This window comes from Dermochelys coriacea, chromosome 1, assembly GCF_009764565.3.
Source record: "Dermochelys coriacea isolate rDerCor1 chromosome 1, rDerCor1.pri.v4, whole genome shotgun sequence".
Lineage (NCBI taxonomy): Eukaryota > Metazoa > Chordata > Testudines > Dermochelyidae > Dermochelys > Dermochelys coriacea.
This window is the reverse complement of record NC_050068.2, coordinates 27714527-27735360: the sequence shown is the minus strand read 5'-3', so window position 1 is coordinate 27735360 and position 20834 is coordinate 27714527. Positions and strand designations below refer to the sequence as shown.

The following is a 20834-nucleotide window of genomic DNA, read 5'->3' as shown; positions in this document are numbered from 1 at the left end:
TCTTAGCCAATGAGAAATCAGAACAGGTCTTGAGCAGGCCAATCGGAGCAGCCAGTGAAGAAGGGAGAAAGAGACCCAACCAATGGCAACCGCAGGACGTGAATCCGAGCTTTGATTGGCTACAGCAGGAGCGGCGGGGTTTGCCATTGGGTTACGAGGTTTGAAGGGTGGCTTGGCGCGCGGCGTCGATTGGCTGGGGGGTGGGGGGCGCGTGGGCGGGGCCGGCAGCGGGGCGTCGCCGACGCCGACACAAGGAAGCGGCTTGGCGGCCCGGGCTCTGCGCGGGGCCTAGCGGCGCAGACGGGCACGGCTGGAGGCCGCGGGCGGAGGGTTATTGGCGCGCTTGAGCCGTTGGCGTCGGCCCCGGCCCCGCCTCCCTCCCCGCAGCTCGCGCCCTCCCTGGCGGCGGCGGCGCGGATGGCTGCCGCGGCGGCGGCGGCGGCCCCGGCTCTGTACGCCTGCACCAAGTGCAACCAGCGCTACCCCTTCGAGGAGCTCTCCCAGGGCCAGCAGCTCTGCAAGGTCCGCCGGGGCGGGGACTAGCGCGGGGCTGCGGGAGGCGGCTTCCTGCCGCCCGGGGAGGGTGGCGGGTGGAAGGGACAGGGGGGTGCGCCTGGGGGCTGAGGCGGGACAGGTGGGTGTGAGGGGTGGTTGGGGAGAGGGCTGCGGGGGCAGCTGAGAGGAAGACGTGGGGGAGGGAGCAGGGGGGACCTGAGCAGAGGTTGAGGGTGGGGGACAGCAGAGGGAATCAGGCAGGGGTAATGGGGGGCCTGAGCGGGGGGAGGAGAAAGGGGGGGGGCTGTTACTGGGCACAGGGTTTCTGGCTCTACCACATCCGCTCCCTGCCTGCCCCGTCTGTAATGCTGAGGCTTCACCTTGTTCAGGACAGGAAGTTCCCCAGCTTCGGGTGATGCCCAAAGGGGCCTTTTTGCCCTGGTGAAGGGATGAGCCGACTCGAGCTCTCGCCCCAGTTTACAAAACCAGTTGCACCCCCGGCGTCTGGCTCTGCTCACGGGTCTTGCCTAGAGCTACAGCCTGAGTGAGCCAGGATGCCGTGCCATTTGGGGCTGGCCAGGGCGAAGGGGCACTTCTGGGCTATGGTTATATACTAGCACTTATGTTCACCCTCACACCAGTGTTGAGCATTAGTCACGCTAATCCTCTGTTTAGCGGTACCTGGAAGAAAATGATAATGGTGGGTTTTAAACATCCCTTCGTGTAAAATACTTCAGAAATCATTTTCTATTTTATGATAAACTTCATAGCCCCTTCATACTTCCTGCATTCTCCTTCCTGTTGAAAAAAGGGGGTATCTTCTTTACTGAATCTGTTACATCAGACAGTTGCTACAAAACTAGATGGCAGAAAGCAAGTTGTAGGAAAAACTATTCGGTGTGTAGTTTTTTTTTTTTAACCACTCAAGCATCAATGGATGTATAAAATAACAATATATAAAAGGTATGCTAAGAAGTCAGATGAGACTAACTTGTAACGTCATGGTTGTTTGCTTTGATAAATAGTTACTGATTTTTTTTCTTTCAGGAATGTCGAATTGCACATCCCATTGTAAAATGTACTTACTGTCGATCCGAATTCCAACAAGAGAGGTATGTATGTGTTCTGAAACTATTTCAGCCTTCAGGAAGGAGTATTCAATTGACACCAAACACTTCTTTCATGTATGTGGCTAAAATCCCAAATTCACAAACATTGCTGTGGATTATCAATAATATCTTCAGAGAAAAGCTGTGTGTTAAATCACGTGTTGCAATAATGCATAAAATTATCAATGAAAATATTAGGCTTTTGGAAGTGAATTCTGTGAGTTGGCATTAAACACAGCCACAATAACTTGCTTTCTGTAGTGCCCTAAATGTTCTGTATAAACATAAAAGAAAGCAGACTCCCTCCATCCGATGAAGTGAGCTGTAGCTCACGAAAGCTTATGCTCAAATAAATTTGTTAGCCTCTAAGGTGCCACAAGTACTCCTTTTCTTTTTGCGAATACAGACTAACACAGCTGCTACTCTGAAACCTCCCTATTTGGTTTGCTTTAACTAGACATTGGGTGTAGCTTATATTTGCGTGCATATTATATGGTAATTGCATATGGGAAAGAATTTGAAAGTTTATGCTTGTTGTTAAATTCAACTTTGCAAAATCTTCTCTTTAGCAAAACTAACACAATATGCAAGAAATGTGCCCAAAACGTGAAGCAGTTTGGAACGGTGAGTTGGCAGTTCATTGTCAAATACACATATACGTTTCAGTTGGTCTACAAATGCAAAAGATGTTGCGAAGAGTTGCATGTATCTTGGTATTATAAACTTATTTAGATTATTACTAGTTAAGTTGGTAAAATATTTTCAGTTATAGACACTATTTTACACACACACACACACACACACACACACACACACACACACACACACACACACACACACACCTCTCTCTTCCTGAAAAATTAATCTTTTGGAATGAAAGTTTCTGTTCTTACTCTCTGACCTAAAAAAATCCTCTGAAAAGCTGAAGGAAAAAACCCTCAGCTATTTGAGTTTTTTTTCCCCAGTTATAAAAATTAGCATACTTTTTCACAAAATTTAAAAAATAGTTCAGTTTGAAACTATTAATTCAGGGTAATTCACAACCAAGTTTGATAGTTATGAATCATGGAAACTTGTTCATCCTGCACATGTAGTAGAAATTAAAGTCTGTGTGCATTTTATATGTACATGGTAAATCCCTGCATGTTTTCATAAATGCTCACTTGACAAGATATGCTGCTAGCTATCTGAGAGACTGTGTCCCCTTGGTATTTTTTTAATGAGCAACTCAAGGTGAAAATCTGGTTATGCAGTATGAAGGTTCCATTATTAACATAATACAAAAATGAAGGTTCCTGTAGGAATGTTGACTCCACTGTGCTGTCAAGTATACCATCAAACTCTACTTGTGTAATGTGGCCTGGTTAATATTACTGTAGGAATAGTTTATATTTCCTCATCTTTAATTGTAACTTAGTGCTGTGTTAGAAAAGATTTGCGTGTAATAGTTGAATCCATATATTCATGAACAGTATTTACGTTAAATTGCACTGTATGCTTTTAGAGAAGGCATTGTTGGTAATGTATAGCAATTTCTCATGTGAACAGAAGCACTTAAATCTTGTAAACTATGCCCTTAGATTAACACATTTTTACACAAGATTCAATTTATTGGACTAGTTCAGTGTAAAAATTACCAGCATGTAATTTACCCAGCTCTTTGTAAACTTAAACTGGATAAAGTAGGATCTCTTTTGGAAGTTCTAAAGGATTGTAATACATCTCACCAAGCATCATATAGATGCACCAACACTTGGGCAGTACTTTATCAAAAAAGGAAACCGCCTCGAAGCAAAATAAGGTCATATATGAACTAGAAGGGAATTTTTTAGAAACTGATTAATTTTAGTTTCTAATTGAGTGTCTTTATTGGCTTCATTTTATAGTAAAGGTTAAACTCAATTAACTGACCTTTAGTTAGCTGAAGGTTTGTTTTACTCCCCGTAGGGTTGTAGGAGCAGGCATTATATCTGAAGCCTGTGGCTGCAGTGCTCCGAAGTTCTGCAGTGCTCAAGTCCCTTGGCTATTTGAAGGGTCTTCATTGTTCTCAGAAACCTTCAGAGAAGTGCAAATGAACTAATTACTCTTTTTTAGATTTAGGTAGATTTCTCAATGACAGAAAAAATGTTTGACCTCGTAAATTGGAGAAGACAACATCCAAAAAAGCTTATGCACTTCTTTCACAGACCATGTACCCAAGTTTGTGTGCAAAACATGGTTTATTTTTGTCTCAGTTGAGCTAGCATCACTTTAAAACAAACCAAAAAAACTAGGGCCATCATTGATTTAAATATCAAATTTTCCTACTGTTCTTAACTTCAAGTTCTAAAGACTAGTTTAGAAGCATGATTATTTTTAATAATTGTAGTGCTAACTTGTTAAGCATTTTTAAATGTACTAATTTCTAGTTCTCCATTGTTTTTCAGCCCAAGCCTTGTCAGTACTGTAATATTATTGCAGCATTTATTGGCACAAAATGCCAGCGTTGCACAAATTCAGAAAAGAAATATGGACCACCTCAGACATGTGAACAGTGCAAGCAGCAATGTGCTTTTGATCGCAAAGAGGAGGGAAGAAGGAAGGTATGCTTTGTTGTGGTGGTACTGTAAAGGCTGGGTCTGAAAACGAAAGATACAATTAGAAATATTTCCCTCTTCAAAAATAGCAGGAGTTAATTTCATAAATAGCAAGGTGGTATAAAGAGAATTTCATTAGGCTTTCTAACATAAAGATCTGACACAGCATTTTATATTAAACTTCTGAGTCATGGAGATTTGATGCTTCTCTATTGACTTATTCTGGAATAAATTCATTCTTTTTTTACAAGCCAAAAATAATCTGACCATGGCAGTTGAGTAGTCTGTTTGTTTGTTTGTTTTTTTCACCCTAACCTTCAATACTACAAATTTCCTTAGCTTGGATCTGTCACTTCCACCTTGTCCAATCCTTCAGTTTGAAAGAGTTCCTTTTAACCATAGAATATATCTAAAGGGAGGAAAGAGACTGCTCTCCACAGACCTGTGTATTTTAATTTCTTAGAGGGGCACTTGCCAAAACCATTTGTCCAGAAAGTGATGGTGAAATGACATTATGGGTGATCACGTTTTTTAATTGAACTCCAGAACAGTGCTGTCAACAAGAGACTTCTTTTCTCCTTAACTGCTATAAAATAATTTACTTGGTTTGTATTGCAGCTGGTTAGGCTGTCTGATGCTGCCCTGAGTAAAGAAGACTTGAGTGGCTGCATGATGCCTAAAGTAAAAATGTACTTGGGAGTAGGGATTTTCCTCTTTTTTTGGTGGGGAGAGGGGTGTAGGCATTGGGGGAGGAATATTTGATACATGTCCAACACATGTTATAGCCATTTTTACAGGGCAACTAAAATGCTGAAGAGGAGAGATTCACTTTTCAGAAGTGTAACTTAACTAGAAAAAATGATGCACTATATTGAGTTGACTTCATTGATGTCATTTATTATAGAATGGCCTTCATTGCCACATCCCACAGTGTATAGTAAAAAAAAAATGCGGCACAAAAATGGACTGTTACTGTGTATATTTCTAACTTTTTTGTGTATATTAAAGAATAAAATCCATGTTCTGGAGTCCCAGTAGTGGTATTTGGTTGTGAAGGTTTAGCCAAAAGTATTCTAATCAAACCAGTTAAGACTAACTTGCACAGGGATAATAGATAAAGTAAGTTTGTTTTTTTTTTTCCTCCCGAGATATTTCTCCTAGCACTAAGTACAGTTGTCCACTTTTTGTGAATTTTTTCCTAAAAGGTTGATGGGAAGCTGTTGTGTTGGCTTTGCACACTGTCCTACAAGAGAGTACTGCAGAAGACAAAGGAACAGAGGAAGAGCCTAGGGTCTTCACATTCTAATTCGTCATCCTCGTCTCTTGCTGAGAAAGACCAGCATCATTCAAAACACCATCACCACCACCACCACCATCATCGTCACAGCAGCAGCCATCACAAGTAAGTACTCTGAAACTTTATGGAACTTGAAAAATCCTGTAACTTCTATGTGACGGGATCAGTAGCGAAATGAAAGTAGCTGTTTACATTACTGAATTGAAAATAGGAATAACATTTTGTGAATTTATTCCACAAATCCAGCAGAGTCTCAGTATTGCTATAAATGGAATGCTCTAGAATTAACTTAGTAGAAAGAAAAACCTTTTGGCAGTCTAATTACCAGCTGATGTTGAAACTGCCCATAAGTCTAGAAATGCTGATGGGATTACTTATCTGAGGAGTAGATAAATGATGTCATGACAACATCTTTGGGCTAGAAGCAGTTCACCTTTGATTTTCTCCAATTATTTATTATAGTAAATGTAATTCTTTCCAGAATATCCAATGCTGACTGACATTCATGGTGTTACCCTAAGGCACCCCACCCTTACCCTTCTGTGGGCTCAGGGCATAACTTAGTTAATTTAGACACCCCTACCCTTTCCTAGGGCAAAAGGCACCTACCCTTACCCACTTCTTAGGGTTCAGGGCCACCCATACCCAGTTCCTAGGGCTTGGAGTAATCTTCTGTAGGTTTGAGGAGACTTTTACCAGTGAAAGAGCCTTGCACAGTAATATTCTTAATTTCTTTATTAACAGTTACCAAAACAGAATACACACACACAGCATACAGTGCTCACCACTCCCAATAAGGCAGATGAACTTTTCCTGGTGGCCAGTCAGGATCAGGTCATCTGGGGCTCCTCCAACTTCTGCACAATATGGTTGGCAGGGTGTTGAGGTCTGGCAGCTGTGATCTTGGGCTGTGTCCTGGAGTTAGGTTCCAAAGAACTTCCTTTTGGACCCCTTTATATATTTAATATAGTTAAACTTGAGTCCTGCTTAACTATATCTAGGGCCCTACCAAATTCACAGCCATGAAAAACGCATCACGGACCTTGAAATCTGGTCTCTTTTGTGTGCTTTTTTATCCTATCCTATACAGATTTAATGGGGGAGACCCGGGTTTCTCAAATGGGATCCTGACCCAAAAGGTGGTTGCTGAGGATGGGAAGATTGCAGTATTGCCATCCTTACTTCTGAGCTGGGCGGCCGGAGGGTGGTGGCTGCTCTGAAGGCAGCAGCACAGAAGTAAGGGTGTCAATACCATACCATGCCATCCTTATTCTGTGTTGGTGCTGTGGGTTGTTCTGCCTTCAGAGCTGGGCTCCTGGCCAGCAGCTGCCGCTCTCCAGCCTTCCAGCTCTGAAGGCAGCACTGACACCACTAGCAGCACAGACATATGGGTAGTGGTACAACATCCCCCCTACAATAAGCTTGCGACTCCCCCCTCCCCCAAAACTCCTTTTTGCATCATGACCCTACAATTACAAAACTATGAAATTTCAGATTTAAATAGCTGAAATCATGAAATTTACGATTTTTAAAATGCTATGACCGTAAAATTGATCAAAATGGGCCATGAATTTGATAGGGCCCTAGCTATACCTTAACCAGTCATTTTAAACTAAAATACTACAAAATAAGTCTTTTACCAGACCTAATGTATTGCAAAACAATTTTTCAACCAATCATACCACACCACCTTAGTTGATTTAAATCTTGCAAAATTAGTCATGCAACATACAGAAACAATCAAAGAAACGGACAGGAACCATACAGATAACAATAGAGAAGTAAAGACCTTAAAGGCAAAACAAAAAAGAAATATAGATTTCACAGGTTTCAGAGTAGCAGCCGTGTTAGTCTGTATTCGCAAAAAGAAAAGGAGTACCCGTGGCACCTTAGAGACTAACAAATTTATTAGAGCATAAGCTTTCGTGAGCTACAGCTCACTGCATCCGATGAAGTGAGCTGTAGCTCACGGAAGCTTATGCTCTAATAAATTTGATAGATTTCACAGTCACAGCTGTTATCAAGCAAAGTTTTCTTTAAACATCTTAAGATCTGTTTGTTTATCTGGTGGTGGTGGGTACTATTAGGACAACATCTTAACAGATATTTCATTGTTTTAATGTAATTTTAGATGGAATGCGAGGATGTGATTTTTCTGCTTTTTAGCTCATGGCAGCTGCTCCCCTAATGTGTCTCAGACCTTACAATTGGGTGGCTATCATGTCAGTAGCAGGGCAATGCTATTGTCATTTTAATTTTTACTTTTAAACTTGCCACTCTAATCATGCTTCAGAGTGTTTGCAGCTGTCTGGCTTTGGCTTAAACAGTGTACCAGTTTCTTTTGTCATGTATCTCTAGTTTTGTACATTTATAAACATTTATTAGTCTTTGTAGGCAGCTGCTTTCAAGGATTTAGTGTTTTGTTTTACCATTCTGTTAAAAGGACATTGGTGTAAGAATCATACAGATGTTATCTGTAGGCTGGAAACAGCTTTATTTTAGAACCTCTTTATAACATTTTGTATTTCCTAGATTGAACAATGAAAAATTATAGCTGAAGTGCATAGATTCCTAAGGCCACCCTAAATATTTTCATTATAAACTTCATTTTTCAGTTGCTCAAGACATTCTTACTATCTTCTAAGCTGAAACTTTTTCAGGTCTGATCTAACCAAAAATTACATTTAAAAAAAATAAAATAAAAAAGCTTGAGGAGAAAATTGGTTCAACTGCTCTTGAAAATGAAGACCAGGGAGGGGACTAAATTGCAATTTTCCCATTATAGAAGAAAGTGACTTTTGGCAAGCAGATTAATATTAGGAAGGATAGGTACCTTATAGTGTCTGGTGAAAATCCATTTTGACTTACTCAAGATATAACTGCTCAAATCTTATTTCATGAGAGCATGGCAAATATCTAATAAATAAAACATTTTCAGATAACTTCCTGGTGTCATAAAGAAAAGAGCTTCAGTGTGTATGCATGTATTTGCTTATATTTATTAAAATGCACAATTCCAAACTTAAACAGAGTTGATAACTTCGGTCGACAGCTACCTTCCTGTGTAAACCACCTCTGTGGTTTCCCATCAACTTGCCCTATCCAATTTTATTAGTATTGTTGGTAGATCAGTGCACATGAAGGTTTAAAGTGTGTAATGAATTAAATTGGGCTCTGCAGGAGCTCAGATTCATCCAGTGCAGTCTTCTAAGTTGCACATATGTTGAGCATAACCATTTCATTTGTGCTCTCCGGTCAGCTTACCCTGGAAATGAATTAAGGTACAACTTATACTTAAAAAAACAATTCTGTTCAAAATTGCCAAGTATTAAAATAATGTTTGCAGAAGTAGGGAAATACTAAAACCAAGGCTGAATTGTCAACCCTAACTCTTCCCCTTGTGCCTTATGATAGCATGCAGTAGTTTAAAGGCTGTTTTCAAATGAGCTTGGCCTTCATGAGGAGTAATCCCAAATGTGCTTACTAGGTGCCTTGCTAATTAGCCATCCAATTACAAATTTATAAACTGAGCTGCTCTGCTGCACAAAATTTAAATATGGATGCTTTTTCAGTTTCAGACAGTGGTAATGGAATTTGACCTGTTGCTGAATATATATTAATTACATGTATTTCAGAATCAGCAATCTAAGTCCAGAACAAGATCAGGGACTATGGAAACAGAGGTAATTACATTGCCCATTTCTGAATTTTTTAGCAAATGAATCTTGTATTCTTTCTTTGAAAGGTAATTTTTTTTCATACTTGCATCTCTGATTGTTCAAGACTAATCTCTGTGTATGAGTCATTTTATATGTAAATAGTAGTAGATTGGTCAATTCTGCAGTATGAGACCATTCTGCTGCTTTTGATTTCTAATATTTGTTGTTTGATTTCAGCCATAAATCCTCTGCAGCTATTCAGAATGAAACTCCAAAGAAAAAACCCAAACTGGAATCCAAGCCATCCAATGGAGATAGGTAAAGTTATATTCTACAGCTGAGATAGTTGAACCAAGTAGACCATAGTTTGCTGCCAGTTGCTGTTTTTGTTTGGCAGATTAGAAAGGCGAAAAATTACACTTTTCATTCTAGTAACTTTTAGGGTTTTATGGCAGAGTGCTGTTAGTCAGTTGAATGTTTGTTATCAATAGAAAGCTGGCACTGTCCCTTTTTTTTTTCAGCTGCTTTGGGAAAAGGGAAGCAAAAGTAGAGCATAAGGCCATAGCTATCAAACAAAGAATATTCTGACATCAGTGATTTTTCATAAGGACACAGATTTTGAATCTGGTGCTTTAAACTGATGTAGTATCTAGAAAATGTCTTTGGACCTAAATGTGTGAGACTGAACAATTTATTCTGTCTCTGATCAACAGTTGGAATAAATGTACAAAGAGGCTGCTTCACTTAAGAAGAATTTGACCCCCACAAAGCTAATACTCAATTATATTTCTGCAGGTGTATGTAATGTGTGCCATTAGTAAGGTAATTTGCCAGTTGCATCCATTTCTGTCAGGTACATACTTTTTTTGCATTAGTCCTTAAGGATGTTTGTGGAATTGTTAATTAAGCAATTTGAACTTTGAAAAATGTGGTGTTCTGTTGATGTTACAAGTAACAAATTTTTTTTTTAATTTTAGTAGCTCTATAAATCAGTCAGCAGACAGTGGGGGAACTGACAACTTTGTCCTCATAAGTCAGTTGAAAGAAGAAGTGATGTCACTCAAACGTCTTTTGCAGCAAAGAGATCAGACTATCTTAGAAAAAGATAAAAAGGTAAAGGCTACAGCTGCTTAATAAGACCTTATTAAATTTTTTCTTGTACCTTGTAGACTCAAGGAGCTGTCCACTTAAATTGTGTTTGAATGGTAAAACAAAATTAATACCAAAAATTTGTTTTGTGACTAGACATTACAACATTACCAAATTTTCCTTTTAAAAAGTTAAGTAGCAGACATGCACAGCTTGGATGTATTTTAGCTATAAGGCAACTTTCCCTGAACGTAATGACTAGTGTGAAGTGTACACAAGAGACCCACCTTTAAGGCAGCCTACTGTCTTAAAAAGAGCCCCAAATATTTTAATTTTGCCAAACTTTTAATAGAAGCTCATCTCTTAAGCAACTGACTTGTTGACCGGTTTAAGGTTGTGTCCTTGGTGTAAATGGGTGCTGTTGGGACTGCAATGTTAGGTTTTTGTATTGGTATATTGAATCTTTGAGGCTAAACTAATTAATCTGGACGACTTTAGAATGCTTAGAAAGTCCTTATCTCTAGCTATTCAGTGGCTAAATTGAAATGAATTTGGCAGTCCAATTCATAATACAAAAGCTACCATTACCTTTTCTGGTAGTCCCATTGAAGTCATTGGAGGCCTTAAATCAGTCTGAAACTAAAACTACCTTTTGACTCTTTTTAAATTTGATTTAGGTGAAACACAAAGAGTAGTGTGTGGAAGCTTGTACTCCTATTGTTCAACTAAAGTGGGCACACAGTAACATGCATTTGTGCCCTTTTTACAAGCAAAACACTAAACTGAATTTTGTTGCTTGAGCTAAGAACTTTGTTTTTATATTCTGGGGTCATTGGTCTTTGCACAGTTTCTCCCTGCAGTACAGTTTGAATTAAATAACTGTTTGGCTGAAAGCAAATGCAGTACTTAACCTAGCTGGTCCCATTTATTAACATTAATGTTCATATGTCCCCATCTGATCTCACTTCATGTACTCTTAACTTGGTGGTGATTGAGTTCCAAGCATTTATCAGAACACTTATCTTTAATTCTAGAATAGTGATTGTTGGTGCAATTAGTCCTTTTACATAAGCACTATAATCAAATAACTAAAAGACGACCAGTGAGTAGATATTGTAGCTAAGCATTTACAGTGTGTACATATACACTGAGTTGCTTTAATACAGTTCTTCACTTGTCCAATTTTCTCCATAACTCACCAAGAGGATATTTGATAGAGCTGATGTTTTGCTAATCATGTTAGCTAGGAGGTCCAGTTTGGTGTAGATTAGAACAGACAAAATGCAGCTCGTAATTTGAATGATTGACAAGGCAGAGGACAGTACTTGTGTTAGAGACAGTGATTAGTCTCATGCTACATTTTATTTGTCACTTAATGTTCCAATTGCAAAATTCTTGTTTCAGAACTGTTAGCTGAGGCATTTTAAATATGGCTATTCATTACTTTTAAGTTTAGGGAGCAGAGGATGTATTACAGAATATATTCTACTTTTGAAAATGTAAATTCACTTTCCTCTGTGCAGGATTCTCACTCCTGGCTCTCTGCTCCTTAATGCAAAATAGCTGGAACTTCCCAAGGTTTAGGTCAGAAGTAGCAAGTAGTAACACAAGCAGTCCTTAGCTAGTGGTGGTATGATATCCCATGCCTTAACCACTACTTTCAGAACCTTTCAGTTTTTTGACTTTGATAGCCCTGCACCTCTTCAGCTCTTAAACACTCAGTACCTAACTGGTTTCAGAGTAGCAGCCATGTTAGTCTGTATTCGCAAAAAGAAAAGGAGTACTTGTGGCACCTTAGAGACTAACAAATATATTTGAGCATAAGCTTTCGTGAGCTACACGAAAGCTTATGCTCAAATAAATTTGAGAGTCTCTGAGGTGCCACAAGTACTCCTTTTTTCAGTACCTAACTGTTAGGAATATATTTTTGTCTTCAAATTTTTTCTTACCCTGTGGCCTCTGTTTCCCTAGGAGCATTGATAGGGTTGCCAGTCTCTGGGGATCATAGAGAAACTTCTGTTTGGTCTGAGTTTTTGTTTTGGCAACTTGTGCTTCAGTGCCTTAGTATTACTGTTGTTAGAACCTTTTTCTTGGCATCTCATAGTTCTCTGAACTTCAAAGCTTTTTCAGGTATTAATTTCTTTCAGAATAACATCCATTTCCTCAGCACCTGGGTGGGAAGGAAGACCAGTCATACCTCCATACAGTACCTGTATGGCTGAAAGGTCTGTTATAAATGATCATATTCACAGAATCCTCAGCCTGGGAGTTAATAATTTAAACTAGTGGGACAATATGTGCAGGGCCGTCAGATGTTTTCCCTGTGCACCCAAGCACTGTGAGAAATTTCTTTAAGCCCTCCTTAAGGCACTCTCCAGAGACTCCCATAAGTCCAGCATGTGGTCAGCTTGGTAAGCTCTGAAGGAAAAAATATAAAAATACAAGCCTTAATCAGCCTCTGACCACCTGGACTCTATACCTGCAGTGCCCATGTCTGTGCAAACCTTGTTTCCCCCCTAAGCCCAGCAAACTAATTCCAGTGGGGGGGGGAATTCTGTTTCGTCCCATCCAAATCCAAGGACTCTACCACAAATCAAGGTCTCAGTGCTCAAGGTCTATGATACTGACTTTTTTGTCGCATCAGACTAGCAATTTTCTTTCAAACAAATAATTAGCAGGAGACCCCAGAAGAGAGCCACCTGCCCTCCAACTCATCACTTCCAAAGACTTCGGGCACCTTCACATCATAAGAGCACGGCATCTTCTCTTCACATTGGTTCAGGACAGGGAAGACTGCTTTGGGGAGCCTCCATAGTGTGTTCAGCAACCTAGCCATGTCTCTCCTGGTGATTTTGTACAGTGTAGTGCCATCACTAATGCTTGCCTCTGATCCTTCATCAAGGTAAGCCTGAGTTGGATACCTGTACCCCAGGATTGGCTCCTTCAACAAACAAAGTACTGGCCTTTAATAGCAGTACACAAACCCCACAGCTCCTTTGCTGAGAGTCTGGGCACAACCATTGTTGATGCCTTTTGAGATGGTTAATGCTACAAAGTGCCCCTTTCGCTCACTACTTTGCTGCCTTAGTAAAAACATGATGGTGGACAGGGATACAATGTCTGCCTCCTGGATGCAGAACAGATTAACTGAAGGAGTAACAAGACATGCTCTATAAGGAATTGACTTTCTCTAATGCATAAAGTTGGTGGGATCTGGATTAGCACCAGTCCAGGAATTTAGAAGGGCAATAATTGGTATATACGTGGAACAAGAGCCTCCATCCAATTGAGTGGCCATGCTCTTGCATCCTATTTTGGACCACTTGGCAAAGGTGTCTCAGACAACTCTCACAACTTCTTTTGCTTCAAAGGTTGCTGAGAAGTACATATTGCCCAGGACTCTGCCAGCAATTTCTCCCATCCCAGTGAAAAGCTTCATGGTCAAGACAACCATGGCTAGATAATAGTCCAACAATTATCCTTCACATCAGAAACTGCTGGGCCTTCATGGCCCAACGGCATATTAACTACTGGGGAGCTGACTGAATGTAGTCCACAGGACAGATACCAGGAACTAAAAGATGGTGGATAAAAGTGTGGGGCTGATCCAGTACTGGGTGCAGGTGTTCTTTTATAAGCAAGTGACAAGGTACCAAGAGCTGTTGCGTCAGGAATGGATTTCTGTAGGTCTGCTTGCATGCAAGTATCTGGGCTTCAAAAGGAGATTTAGAAAAATTTCTATTCTGAGAATATTACATAGCCGGGTATGTCAGAAGAGTAGGAATTACTTGTAGTTCTGCATCCCTGAAGATGTCATCTTGCAGGATTTTCACTTTCCCAGCTCTATTCAGAGTGGAAGGGAATCTTTGTAAGGTTACTGCTCTTTCAACCCTTTTGTTATGACTGGCTTATTTGGCTCTGGGAGGCTTCACTTCCTGATAAATCAGACTTGACTAGAAGGCTCCAAGGGTGGCACTGCAGGTCTTACATGGCTTATGCTTCTGCCCACTGCCTTTGGGGATCAATACGCCTCGAATATTTATTTCTGCCTGTTTTATGCTTGGTATCTGAGACCCAGGGGCAAGAAACCTGTAAGCTAGTCTTTAGAGGAGAATTAAAAGATAAATAACTTTCCTATATAAACTTCACTTGTGATTTAATTCTCCTATCAATGTAGTGTTTGCAGTGGCAATTATAGATCTCTTGGAATTTACTCTCTGTTTCGGAATGAGATATAATAGACTTATTCTTCAGAATCATTTTATTATGTCTCTGTAGATATTTGCCATGTAAATTACAGTTTTATGCTAATTAACTGTTACCATAGTGCATCTTGGCCAGTATCCTGTATCTAACAATGGCCTGTAGCATGGCTTCGGGGGGCAAAACAGGGCAATTATGCAGTGATTCACCCATCTTGCACACCAGCTTCTGGTAGTCAGAGAGCTTGGGATTGTGCTCTGACCATCTTGGCTAATAGACATTGATGGACCTATGCTCCATGAATTTATCTATTTCTTTTTTGAATCTGTTATACTTTTGACCATCAGAATGAGTTCCACAGGTTACTTGTGCACTGTGTGGAAAAAGTACTTCCTCTTGTTTGTGTTAACGCCTCTGCCTATTAATTTCATTGTGTGACCCTTGGTTTTTGTATTGTGTGAAAGAGTAAATAACACTTGTCTTTTCACTTGTCCAAACCATTCTCGATTTTTATCGACTTAGTAATCTCTTTTTTAAGCTGAACAGTCTTAATCGTTTTTCTCTCCTTGTATGGAAGCCATTCCATATCTTTGGTCATCTTTGTTGTCCTTCTTTGAACTTTGCACTATGCCCTTTTTTGAGATGGGGTAACCAGCACTGGACAGAGTATTCGAGGTGTGGGGACACCATGGATTTATATAGTGGAATTATGATATTTTATCTATCCCTTTCCTAATAGTTCCTAACATACGTTGGCCTTTTTGGCTGCTGCTGTGCATTGAGCAGAAGTTTTCAGAGAGCTATCCCCACTGATTCCAAGGTTTATCTTGGGTGGTGACGTTTAATTTAGAACCCATCATTGTATATGTAGAGTAAGGATTATTTTTTCCAGTGTGCATTACTTTGCACGAATCAATGTCAAATGTTATCTGCTGTTTTGTTGTCCAGTCATCAAATCATAGGAATGGAAGAGACCTCCAGAGGTCATCTAGTCCAGTCCCCCTCGGCTCATGGCAGGATTAAGTATTAACTCAGTCAACCAGTTTTGTGAAATTCCTCTAACTTCTCGCAGTCCTCTTTGGACTTACTAGCATGAATAATTTTGTATCATCTGCTAACTTTGCCACTTAACTGTTTACCTCTTTTTTCCAGATCATTAATGAATAAGTTGAACAGCATGGGTCCCTATGCAGATCTTGGGGGACCCTGCTGTTCACCTCTCCATTGTGAAAACTGACCATTTATTCCTATCGTGTTTCCTGTCTTTCAACCACTTACTGATCCATGAGAGGACCTTTCCCCTTATCTCATGGCCACTTAGTTTCCTTGAGAGCTTTTGGTGAGGGACCTTGTCAGAGGTTTTCTGAAAGTCCAGGTATACTGTATCAACAGGATCACCCTTATCAACATGCTTGTTGACTCCCTCAAAGAATTCTAGTAGATTGGTGAGGCACGATTTCCCTTTACAAATGCCACATTGACTCTTCCCCAACAAATCCTGTTCATCTATGTATGATCATTCTGAAAAACTTTACTATAGTTTCTGCCTGTTTGCCTGGTATTGAAGTTAGGCTCATTGACCTGTAATTGCCAGGATCTCTTTTGGAGCCCTTTTAAAAAAAACTGGTGTTATAGTAGCTACCTTCCAGTCATCTGGGACAGAGGCTGATGTTAGTGACAGGTTCCATACAACTGTTAGTAGTTCTGCAGTTTCAAATTTCAGTTCCTTCAGAACTCTTGAGTGGATACTACCTGATCCTTGTGACTTATAACTGTTTAACTTACCAATTTGTTCTAAAATCTCTTCTACTGGCACATCAATTTTGGACTGTACTTCAGATTTGTTGCCCAAAAAACAGCTTTGTGCCAGTGTCATAGCTAAAGCCTGGCAGATGAGTCTCATGGCTGAAAATAAAGCTAAGTATTGTAAATCCATGTAATCCAACATCTGAAAATACTTTGAAGGACTAGTCTTCCATATCCAGTTCCCAAATGGAACATAAAACATATTTTCACTCATAAGAGAGATTTGACTTGTGCTGTGAGATATTTTTAACCATGCTGAGCTGTCAACACAAGAAGCAGTAAATGAAGAAAGTAGTCAGTGTCCTCAAGACTCTTTTATGTCTCAAAAAAATTATTTTATGGATCTAAGTTAATTAAAAATACGTATGAGGTAGCATTCCAAAATATCCTTATAGAAATTGTTTTTCTTAGTTGACAGAGTTGAAGGCAGACTTTCAGTACCAGGAGTCTAATTTAAGGACAAAAATGAACAGTATGGAAAAAGCTCACAAGGAAACAGTGGAACAACTGCAGGTAAATACTTAAAAATAGTTTTAATAGAATAGGTGTCAAAATATTTTGTATATTTGCTTTGAGAAATGAAATAGTTTAACTATAACCATTGTGCACTGTCCTCCTTGCATGAGTTACCAATCATTGAAATGGATGGATCAGTTCCCCTCTCTGAGCTGTTTCAGGTTCTCTCTCTCTCTCTGCCTGAGTTACACCTGCATTATCTTCGGTTTTCTTTTCAAACGTGACCACTAGATAGACACTTTTTAAGAGCAATTGAGGCGCATCCTCTCCTCATGCCCCCCTTCTCAAGGGGCATTCCTCATACTTTAAGAAACACTGATATACCTGTTCTTTGTGGTATAATGACCTAGCATAACAGCACAATTTTATTGCAGTGCAAGAGGTTAATCTTGCAATGATGTAACCCACATTGAAAGTACAACTGTTTTAAGCAGCAGGAAAACCTGAATCAATTTATAAATTCTAGAATGAACAGAAATAACTATCTACAATGCAGTAGATGTATTGATTTTTGCAAATCCCTGTGTGTGATTTGGCTTTGTCTTCCTTTATAAAACTAGTGAAAGATGTGGAGCTTAAATACCTGAGCTATGCTGAAAACTTCTGCCATTATGTTGATTTATTCTCAGCAATAGAAGTTTTACGCAAGGGTGGCTTCATAACTTCAGCATGACAGTTGTGCATGGCACTGTTGAATAAGTGTTCCCTCCTATTCAAAAAGTTTGTTGATCTCTTTCTGCAGTGTGTCACTGATGGATATAGTACTGGAATTAAGAGTAACTATTAGGACTTTTGAACAGTGTTTCTGTTATGTTTAAACAGAAGAGAAAGTGTTTCTATAAATCTTTCTTTTTATCTATATTACAGGCCAAAAACAGAGAACTACTCAAACAGGTTGCTGCGTTGTCAAAGGGTAAAAAGTTTGATAAAAGTGGAAGTATACTAACATCTCCATGAGGAACTGGTTACTTAAATGAGGATTACTACTCAATGTAAATTTGAGTAATTCTGTGAAGCCCTTAAAATCCTGGGTAGTGGAAAAATATTTTTGCACACGAGATTAGTCGGCATGTTTCCTACACGTTTTTATAACTAATATGCAGCTTTTTAGTTAAACTGTTCAGATAAAGTACTTCAACTGGCTTGAAGAAATTTTTTATTTTTTTTTATATTGGGAACTTTTTTGCCAGCAATAGTATTTAACAGTTGCAGAGGAGTAATACAGCAATGCTCTCTTTAAAACACATCATGCAATAACAAAATAGGTGTACTTTCTACAGACTTCAAGCATCAACTGAATCCCTTAAACTATGCTAACTTTGGCCAAAAGTTCAGTTTCAAGTTTATAAATCTGCAAGGACAGGAATATGGACACTGGGTTCTGGCAACTGTTCTTTTGCTTTGTATTAAAATATAGGACATTTAGGTTGGAAATCATGGTGCTCTTAAATGAAACTCAAAAGATGTATACATATGTGTAAATACAATTGTAACAGTTATATTCTTAGTGATAACAAGTGAGTAACTAGTGTTTTACATTCTTGTGATTGGAATTTATTGAAAGATTATCTATTGTACAGTACCAGAGGCAGTGTGGGTTTTTTTGTAAGACTTACTGTAGACTTTTTTCTTGCAAGTGCCTTTCTCCAACTGTTTATTTATAGGAATGTTGGTATTTTGTACATAACGTTTTTGTTTTAAGATCATGTTTTATAAATGGTTGTGTATATATAAATGTGTGTACAGAGGAATCAAAAACAAAGATCAAAGTTGCTAGTGCAGTGCTTGAAGCAGCATGAAGAACTAGCTAATTGATGGATAGTGTGTATTGACTTTTTTAACCTTATTAGATTGCATCTGTGGGGTTTGTTGAGTCTGGTTAGTGCTTATTATGCCAAACACTTCCTAAATAAACAATTCGTATGGTTTTTGCCACACTAGATGATAATGCTTTATGTATTTTTCCTGTTGGCCTAGTGCTAATTTTTTTAATTTCACAGCAAGCATTGTACTCCCAGTGTTATATCCTGAATTAGCAGTATAGTTAATACTCACTACTTTATTTTTAAAACTTGCATATTCAGTTTGTCTTTGTTTTAAATGTACTTAGTTGTAACTTATGGTCACTTTTTAAGTAACTAGATTGACACGTACTTAGTTTAGTAAAGATATACATCGAGAAAACAGTAGTCAAAACTGTAATGGTCAGTACGTAAATAAAGGGAATGGATGTGGTGTCAAATGAAAATTTATTGTTCACCCCCTCGAATGGAATCTTCTGTTTTTACATTTAGTTAGCTCAGTTTTAGCTCTGCTCCTAATGGACATCAGTACAAGTGTCTTAGTAGGATGAAACAACTTCGCGTAACTGGGGGTACACTGTTTAGGAAAGCAAATTCTAAACCAGCATTACTTGGAATAGTCGTCTGTCAGATGGGAGCTCCAGTTCAGATGTGGACGTTGATTTGGTGACTCGGGAACTGCTTGCACTTCAGCTAGCTTTATTGTCTGTGACATCTTGCTGCTTGGAGGACTAGAATCTAAAGTCCTCTGGCTATCTACCCAGATGCTACTGAATTGTGAACAACCTCAGCAATTTAGACAAGACTTAGTCTAATGAATAATTTTAATTGGGAAAAATCAAACTAGCTTGTTTCATACAGTGAAGATGTATTTGATTTTTTTTGTACATGAAGATCAACTTTGTAAGTTTATAAAAACTGTTCTTTAAACTTACTAATACAGCTAGGATAGAAAATGCTGCTGCTATCCTATTGGGATGTTAGTTGTATTGAAAGATTTTTTTAAAAAAAAATTTAGGAGTTTTTCTGACTTTCATTAGTTCAGAGTAATATTTTGATACTGGGGGCTTTTCTCTCCAGTTTACTGGCCACCAGTCCATGATGCATGTGGATTCAGAACCATGCACATCAAATTGAGGAATTATCCCATTAAGCAATTCTTATTCCAACCTCCTTGAGCTGCAATATAATTTTTTTTTAAAGAAAAAGTTCAATATTATACTTGAGTTTTATAGATCCCAGTGCGAAAAACATTTAGGGGCTTCACAGTATTTAGTTATAATTAAATACTTGATCTCTTTATTCTGTAACCTAACTTTTAACTTTAATTTTTTAAAGTTTGTAAACTAGTCAATTGAATTCCCAGTCCTGACGAATGCGATCCTGGAGCTGTAGAGTATTGACATAAGGAACTGATGTTCTTTTAGTGTTGATCTGGAAAGAGATGTTGTACTGTAATGTGCTTTTTAGCCTGTTTTTAGTTGTCAGTTAACATTGACAGGTGATTGCCACTTTGGCTCAAGTTATTTATGTATATTAAGTCTGTGAATATTGCAGTCTCTTTTTAGATAATATGTCTAAATATGCATCCTGTAGTGAAGCTATTCAGTTGTCCACGTTTATAGACTATTGAAATTCTGTATTGACACACATCTGATTGACATTTTGTACCTTTTTCTAAATCCAATATTTCACAATAAAAGCTTGTCAAAACATTTAGTTGTCTGTTTTATATTACTCGGAAAGTCGTAATTTGTTTTAAACATCCATAGTGCCAAAAGTTAACCAGAACTCAACATCAGTCCCACTTTTGAGGGGAATTGTGAAGGATCTGTTCAAAGAACTAAGCTGCCACAGATATTACATACATGGAGCATTCTTCAAATTGCAACAAGTGATAGTTTTTGAATAATTACCTACTTTAGTGACTCAATATATTAAATTATTGCTATTCTCTGTTATAATGTGATAGACTGATAATGCATGGAGCTGCTTCAGGGGAACGACTACATGTGTAACTCAAGAGAAATAGGCCTGGTATAGACCTAAAACTTAGGCCAACTTAATTTTCACAGCCCTGAGCAATGCAGCTTTAACACCCTCTGCGATGTAGCTGTGTTGACAGAAGAATTATTCGTTTGACCTAGCTACTGTCTCAAGGGGGTGAATTTGCTGCAGCAGTGGGAAAAACCCCTTTTGTTGCTGAAGTGTCTGCACTACAATGGCTCTAGCTTCTGCTCTGCAGTTGTCACAGTAATGCTTGTAGGGTAGACATACTCCTA

General features: G+C 38.9%; 1 protein-coding gene across 9 annotated transcripts; it reads left to right on the top strand.

Annotated features, from left to right (window-relative positions):
- The first annotated feature begins 209 nt into the window (after positions 1 to 209).
- On the top strand, positions 210 to 19797 carry FAM76B (family with sequence similarity 76 member B). 9 transcript variants are annotated; one of them, XM_038387940.2, is made up of 10 exons: positions 210 to 522; positions 1543 to 1607; positions 2174 to 2228; positions 4031 to 4186; positions 5386 to 5582; positions 9113 to 9160; positions 9374 to 9454; positions 10114 to 10249; positions 16646 to 16747; positions 17618 to 19797. In XM_038387940.2, exons 1-10 carry the CDS (start codon positions 418 to 420, stop codon positions 17705 to 17707), a joined length of 1035 nt encoding a protein of 344 aa, XP_038243868.1. In that variant the 5' UTR covers positions 210 to 417; the 3' UTR covers positions 17708 to 19797. The 9 variants fall into 9 exon arrangements, 7 of the variants coding, with proteins under 7 accessions (XP_038243868.1, XP_038243869.1, XP_043360112.1 ...); XM_038387941.2 differs by having other exon boundaries at positions 225 to 522; positions 10117 to 10249; XM_043504177.1 differs by having other exon boundaries at positions 225 to 522; positions 17380 to 19797.
- The last annotated feature ends 1037 nt before the right edge of the window (positions 19798 to 20834 follow it).

Bases quoted from the DNA above. Each gene is read 5' to 3' on its own strand.
- FAM76B (XM_038387940.2), top strand. From the start codon at position 418: ATGGCTGCCGCGGCGGCGGCGGCGGCCCCGGCTCTGTACGCCTGCACC. The intron at 9,455-10,113 runs GTAAAGTTATAT...TTTTAATTTTAG, and splicing joins AAGCCATCCAATGGAGATAG to TAGCTCTATAAATCAGTCAG. The intron at 16,748-17,617 runs GTAAATACTTAA...TCTATATTACAG, and splicing joins AAACAGTGGAACAACTGCAG to GCCAAAAACAGAGAACTACT.